At 51.0% G+C, this 6,692-nt stretch overlaps 1 protein-coding gene and 1 long non-coding RNA gene across 2 annotated transcripts; one reads left to right on the top strand and one right to left on the bottom strand.

The window, feature by feature from the left end:
• Positions 1–1,259: 1,259 nt before the first annotated feature.
• LOC116080736 lies at positions 1,260–2,063 on the bottom strand. The gene is made up of 2 exons (XR_004114581.1): positions 1,927–2,063; positions 1,260–1,496 (listed from the first exon to the last, which is right to left on the bottom strand). It is a non-coding gene; the product is annotated as an uncharacterized LOC116080736 (long non-coding RNA).
• On the top strand, positions 1,869–5,204 carry Hoxc9 (homeobox C9). Its single transcript, XM_031357205.1, has 2 exons — positions 1,869–2,955; positions 4,656–5,204. Exons 1-2 carry the CDS (start codon positions 2,418–2,420, stop codon positions 4,898–4,900), a joined length of 783 nt encoding a protein of 260 aa, XP_031213065.1. The 5' UTR covers positions 1,869–2,417; the 3' UTR covers positions 4,901–5,204.
• Positions 5,205–6,692: the final 1,488 nt, after the last annotated feature.

Raw genomic sequence — 6,692 nt, forward strand, 5'->3', positions numbered from 1 at the left:
GGACCTGTTTAAATTGGTCTGAGGCTCTGTCCCTTGATGTCCTCTTGGTTTCAGTCTGGCCCCGGGCCCCACTGAAGACTAAATGTCTGTGCTCATTGCTGGCAGCAACTGCCCATGAGCCAGGCTGGGTCCCCAGGCACCAATGCTTGGGGGAGGTGCTGACTATGTTAGGGGGGTTGAAGAAGAAAGCCTATGCAGAGGGACTGGAACCACTCTCTGTTCCTTGAACTAGTGAGGGAGATTTTTTTTTTTTTTTGATTGACAGCTAACCTGACTATATCAAGGGCAAAGAAATGTTCTGTTTCTTATTGTAATTTGGATTTTCCAAATTGCAGTCCAGCCCTAAGGAGAAGACAGTGAGAGCTGAAGTGAATTAATCTGAGGCTCCGAGTGCCTCTTCCTAACCAGACACTTACTTGCACACACACACACACACACACACACACACACACCTCAAAAAAACCCTCAGCCCTGATATACTGAAAAGAAAAGAGAAGAACCAGAGGAGGGGGCCCATAGAGATTGGGGAGGGCTCTTGTGGTTCTGGAGTCTCCTAAATACTGCAATTGTACCCTCTCCCCAACATTTATTGTCCCCCAACACACATACCATCCTCTCTAGCACTTCCCTACCTTGGAAGAAATAGAGAGAGAAACATAGGAGAAAAATAGCTCACATTCTCACACTTAGAGTTTGGTCTGGTTCTGGAAACTCCTGAGAGGGATAAAGGTAGATTTGGCTAGGTCTGGGAAGCCCTTTAACCAGCTGCCTTGAGAGCTTGCATGCTAGCCTCAGCTCTTGCCTATTTCCCCTCGCATAGACTCTTCCTTCTGACTGATACCACCCTTCCTTCAGACTCATTCTGCTCTGTCTAGAAGCACCAAGTCTCTGAGGATATCACCTGTCCCTCTATTCCCCACCAACCTCTTTGCCCCTTCTCCTGCACCCATACTTAGGATTTTTCTGCATGTCCAAAGCCTTCCTTTTGCTAAACCGCCATGGGAGGTCTGCTGAAAACCTAGGCTGTATGTACAACAAACCCCAAATTCAAAAGGGGGGGTGAGGATAGCAGTCAACTTATTGGGAGGGTGTAATCCAAGTTGTCTGATATTTCCTTTCAATCACACTGCCACCTTCTGAATTCTTCCATCCGACCCCAAAGAAATTGCCTTCTTCCATCCCTTCGTTGCTTTTTTTCCCCCGTTCCAAAAACAGCCTACAATTTTATTTAATGAAAGACACATTTATGAACAATCAAATGATCCTCATAAAAATTTTATTGAAGGACGTAAAAACAAGCTACTTGCCCACGACCGAGGTCGCTCTCTCGATTTGCCCGTTCTCACCCTGGCTCTCTGCAGACAGAACCTCCGAGTGACTTCTTTGAGGGGGGGAGGGTGTTGCAGAGATGGACCTGGGGCAAAGGAGGGTGAGCAGGCAGCTGGGATGGGGATGCCTCACTTAAGTTGTGTAGCTCTCTCCTCCACTTCTTCAGGCTGGCAAAGAAACAGAGACAATAAATTTTAAATAAAGGCTTGTATTTCTGTGCCAAAGCAAGAGGAGACTTGTGAGGCTGGTGATAAAGGTGTGTGAGATTCCCAAGCTTTACTCCTCCCACCCCACAGACCACCTTTCCCAAGCTTCCCATACCCTAGATTTGGGAAACTGAGCTGACCAGGGGCAGAACTCTCCCCTTTCCCTCCTTCCCTCCCTCCATCACAGCTTGTTCAGTCCCCTCCCACCCTCCCTCCCTCACTGCTGGTGCTGCTGTTCCTGAAAGAAATACATACATACACAGTATTTAAAAACGCATTTTTAAAAGCCACGTTCCGAACTGACAATCGCTGATCTCCGTTCACTCAGAGACTGCAGGAGCGTCGGAGTCGACAGAGACAGATTACGTCAAGAAATAGTTCCTCCACCTACCTCGTCCGGCCTCCCCGCCCCTGTGGGGCTCCCCGAGCCCATCTCAGCTCTGGGGGTCCAGGAACCCTGGCTTCTGGGACTGGCGTTTTCATCTTTTTTTTTAAATCCTCATGGTAGGGGGAGCCATCTGCTTTTGGCTGCACATGGTGGTGGTGGTGGTGGGGGTCCCTGATGAGATATGATTCGTCCGGGGAGGGGGGCTGTCTGACGCCTTGGGTCCAGAGTTGCAAATCGCCAGGAAAACGCAGGTCGCGGGGATCAGCAGAGAGAAGGGGGTAGTAAAGGGGGGAAAAAGCAAGGGGGAAAAAAAGCCCCTGCGCATTGATCCGCGCCGTATTTTTGGGTAAATACGATCACGTGGGGGCTGGGGAACCAATGAGCTGCCGGGAAAAGGCTGGAAAAATAATTACCTGCCTTGATTGTTCTGTGAGCAGATAAAAAGTACATATACAGTTCATACAATAATCTTATGTATGTAAAACCCTGTTACGATGTCGGCGACGGGGCCCATCAGTAACTATTACGTGGACTCGCTCATCTCTCACGACAATGAAGACCTCCTAGCGTCCAGGTTTCCGGCCACCGGGGCTCACCCTGCCGCCGCCAGACCCAGCGGCTTGGTGCCGGACTGTAGCGATTTTCCGTCCTGTAGCTTCGCGCCCAAGCCGGCTGTATTCAGCACGTCGTGGGCGCCGGTGCCCTCGCAGTCGTCCGTGGTCTATCACCCTTACGGCCCCCAGCCCCACCTCGGCGCCGACACGCGCTACATGCGGACTTGGCTCGAGCCGCTGTCCGGCGCCGTCTCCTTCCCCAGCTTCCCGGCCGGGGGCCGTCACTACGCCCTCAAGCCCGACGCCTACCCCGGGCGCCGCGCCGACTGCGGCCCGGGCGACGGCCGCAGCTATCCGGACTACATGTACGGCTCGCCCGGGGAACTGCGCGACCGCGCCCCGCAGACGCTGCCCTCGCCCGAGGCGGACGCGCTGGCCGGCAGCAAGCACAAAGAGGAGAAGGCCGACCTGGACCCTAGTAAGTTGGGAGCAATTTTCCTTTACAACCGGCTCGAGAGGGGAGGGGAGGCCAGGCGGGGACAGCTAGATTACAGCCCCTCCGAGCGGCGCGGGCAGCGCGGGAGAGGAGCGAGGGCGAGGGGGTGAGGACTCAATAAAAGCGAATTACCTTGGGGAGCTCTCAGGAGCAGGAAGGTCTGAGAAGGGGGCCCAGGCAGCCAGGTTGGGTGAGGGCCGGCCAGAGGGGCTGGCTTTGAAGGAAAACTCCTGAGTCCCCCTCTTAGCTCAGTTTTTTTTTTTTTTTTTTTGGCTCAGTGGTCACTTTGGTGGGGGTTGGGGGTGATGCAAACAGGGACGGACGGGGGCTGGGCTGGAGGGCTGAGATTCATTTTGTGGTTTGAGAAAGGAAGGACAGGGCAGAGGTGAGGAGGATACTTGGAGCAAAGAGAGGAGAGATATTATCCCTACCTCTCACAGCCAGAGTGGGTAGTCTTCATCCCACTAGGGGTTAATAAAACAGAAGGTCCATTGACTTCTCCCCCAGGAGGAGAATCTGGGGGTGCACAGCCTAGGAACTTAAGTCAGGGTTTCTAGATATAAGTGGAGGAGAAGTAAGGTCAGAGTTTCCCTAAACTTGAAGACCTACTTTTAAGTGTCCACAGGAGAGAAAGAGTTGTGAATGGGAATCAGGAATATATAACAAGGAAAGAATCTTCAGATGAGAGAGAGAGAGAGAGAGAGAGAGAGAGAGAGAGAGAGAGAGAGAGAGAGAGAGAGTCTCCATTTAGAGAGACAGGAACATTCTGAGTGTTGCATAGAAGGGGGGTGCTGACTAGGGTAGGTAAAGAGGTGGGGGGCAGGTGTAAGCTACAGGGTCAAAGAAAGGGGGGGAGAGAGAAGGAGAAACAGCAGGGGGAGGGGTGCAGTCCCCTGGATGAGAGGAAGTGTCAGGGGGGATCCCCAGGAGGAGACTTCAGGAAATCTTTTCCTCTAGCTCTATAAGGGGCCAGGGCCTAATTATACCCCTCTGAAGGCTTCCCTCTCTGCTCTCAGCTACTCCCATAAACCTGAAATTGGAGGGCTGTCTCCTGCAGAGCTGTCCTGGGGCTGGCTGGAGGAGGGGGGCACTGGAGTCCAACATATAAGGGAGCCTTTCTCCAAGGCCAGCAGCTCTGTGAGGAGAGGGGAAGATTTTCTCCATCCTGATAACTTCACCCTGATAATTCGCCTCAGCAGGGTTAAATTCTGAGGGGGGGGATGAGTACTGGAAAGAAGTGAGGGTTTAGGGACACTCAGGACTTGGTCGTGGGCTGTGAGGATGGGAGGGGTAGAAGAGGAGGGAGGTGGGGAGGAGAGGGACCTTACTATAAAAATAAAAAACAAGAGAGAGAAGCGTTTATGGGCCTATGAAATGGTTGGGAATTTGGACTTTTTATGAGGATATTCTCAAATTACTACTCTTGAAGCTGAGGACCAGACTGTGGGGGCTTTGGTAGCTTAAATTTTACTACAGTTTTAGGTGCTGGAAGCAGAACAGGGAGGGGACTTAAGGAGGGGGCTGGATGCAAAACAGAAAGGAGGAAATGCCTAAAGCAAAATGTGTCCAAATTCAGGTTCAATTATTGAGTTTGGGGAGCTTGGCTAAACCTAGGGTGGGATGACAGAGGTCCTGAGCTGGACGGGAACTTTACTGACCCTTGCCCGTGTTTGGCCCTCCAGGCAACCCCGTGGCCAACTGGATCCACGCCCGTTCCACAAGGAAGAAGCGCTGCCCCTACACCAAGTACCAGACGCTGGAACTGGAGAAGGAGTTTCTCTTCAATATGTATTTAACCAGGGACCGTCGGTACGAGGTGGCCCGTGTTCTCAATCTCACTGAGCGGCAGGTCAAAATCTGGTTTCAGAACCGGAGGATGAAGATGAAAAAGATGAATAAAGAGAAAACCGACAAGGAACAATCCTAAGCCCTGCCCCAGCCTGCTGCCTCGGCACAGCCAAGGGAAACACAAAAACCCCCACAAAAATGCCCCAACCCAGGCGGGAGAAAGCACGAAAAGAAAAGGAAAGAACAAGATAGAGAAAAGCCCACCGTCTTAAAAAGAAAAAAAAAAGGGGAAGGGGAAAAATGCAAACTCTTGCGATGTGGGAGGGTTAAGTGTTGAGAAATTGGTGTTTAGAGTTAGTTCTATCCATCGAGGAGGAGGCAGGAGAGAAACTGCGTTCTCTTCCCCCAGCGCAACCGAAATAAATGACACACACAAATGTGAATTTTTTCCTTCTTTCTTCAGAGAAGCCAGTATTTCTCTCTCTCTCTCTCTCTCTCTCTCTCTCTCTCTCTCTCTCTCTCTCTCTCTCTCTCTCTCTCTCTCCTCTCAATCGTATTTGGTCTGGGCCATTCCTTCCTGGGCCTTGGGCGCTCTGCAGGCAGATTTCCGTACAAAAAGACACACAATGATGATTCCCAGTCCAGAGCTGAGGGCCGTACTGCGCTGCTGGCTGGATCAGGCTGCAAATGCAGGCTGGTGCCTCAGGCTTGTACAGAGCAGTGTTCTTCTTAACCCAGTGTCCCTATCGTCTGTCGGCCTGTAATGTTGTTCTGTTTGTTGCAGTAGAACTCTGTTAATATATCTAAGTCACTTGAAAAAAAAAAAACAAACAAACAAACCAAAAACGCAATCGCATCTAGCTCTCATCATTTCATTCCTTATGGTTCTGTCGAAAAGGCAAGTGCTTAAATCCTCTAAGGGAAACTGGAACCAGAGAAGGGGTTCCCTCTATCTTAGAAGGGCAAATGCCTGCAGCTTCTCTTCAGGCAGGGCAGAATGGGGGGTGGGGGCTCCAGGGGAGGGGGTAGAGGCTGCTGGGGCAGAGGCCTAGCTTGTGCTTGTCCCGGCTGGCTGCCTATGAGTTTCCTAGTGGCTTGATGAAGCGTGTGGGGAGCACTGCTTGAATGGTTTTGCTGGCTGTAATTAATTGTAATAATTTATGAGTACATGAGATCAGGGAGAAGAGATAGGTGAAGATGAAAGTTGGGTGCTGGGTGAAGGCCCAGACTGGCTTCTTGCCTGGTTGTTTTGGTGCTGTAGTGCTTTCAGGGTTGACTGAAAAAGAAAGGTAGTGGGATGGTCAGCTAGGAGAAAAGGCCATGCAGACCTTGAGAAACACTGGGGGGACAGGCACTAAGTACTGAATGAGAAGGGGGGAAGGAGGAGGGAGGAAGAAATGAAAATACAAGAAAAAATGACAGAAGGATGGAGAAGAAGGAAAAGAAGAAAGGCAAGAGAAAATAATAGAAAAGGAGGAAAGTCAGTCTAATCAGAATTAGTTTCTTCTTAATGAATTCATCCCTGGCTCTTCTCTCTTCTCTTCCCTTCTATCCCCCCCCTCCAAAGTTTGAATGTTGATCAGGGTGACTAAGGTCACCCAAGCAGCACTCCTAGGGAATGGTGAAGCCAGGTGCCAATGAGCTGGCTAGGGACTAGCCAGGAGTGGGGTGCTCTCTGGTGGCTGTAGGACCCCAAGCACAGAGATGTTGATATGTATCTAACTGCCTGGTAGGGCTGGATGACTGTACTGTAGCCTTCTCTAGAACCTTCCCTCTCTGGAGCTAACAGTTTTCATGGGCTAATCAGAAGCAGGCAGAATTGCTGGGTCTGCCTCAGCCCAGTTCCCCCTTTCTCAGAAATCCCCCAATCTGGAAACTATTAAAATTAGACTGTTTGAAATATAGGCCTTTAATATCTTGGGCTGTCCACT

Source organism: Mastomys coucha, unplaced genomic scaffold (assembly GCF_008632895.1).
Source record: "Mastomys coucha isolate ucsf_1 unplaced genomic scaffold, UCSF_Mcou_1 pScaffold11, whole genome shotgun sequence".
Taxonomy (NCBI): Eukaryota; Metazoa; Chordata; class Mammalia; order Rodentia; family Muridae; genus Mastomys; species Mastomys coucha.

Bases quoted from the DNA above. Each gene is read 5' to 3' on its own strand.
- Hoxc9 (XM_031357205.1), top strand. From the start codon at position 2,418: ATGTCGGCGACGGGGCCCATCAGTAACTATTACGTGGACTCGCTCATC. The intron at 2,956-4,655 runs GTAAGTTGGGAG...TTGGCCCTCCAG, and splicing joins GAAGGCCGACCTGGACCCTA to GCAACCCCGTGGCCAACTGG.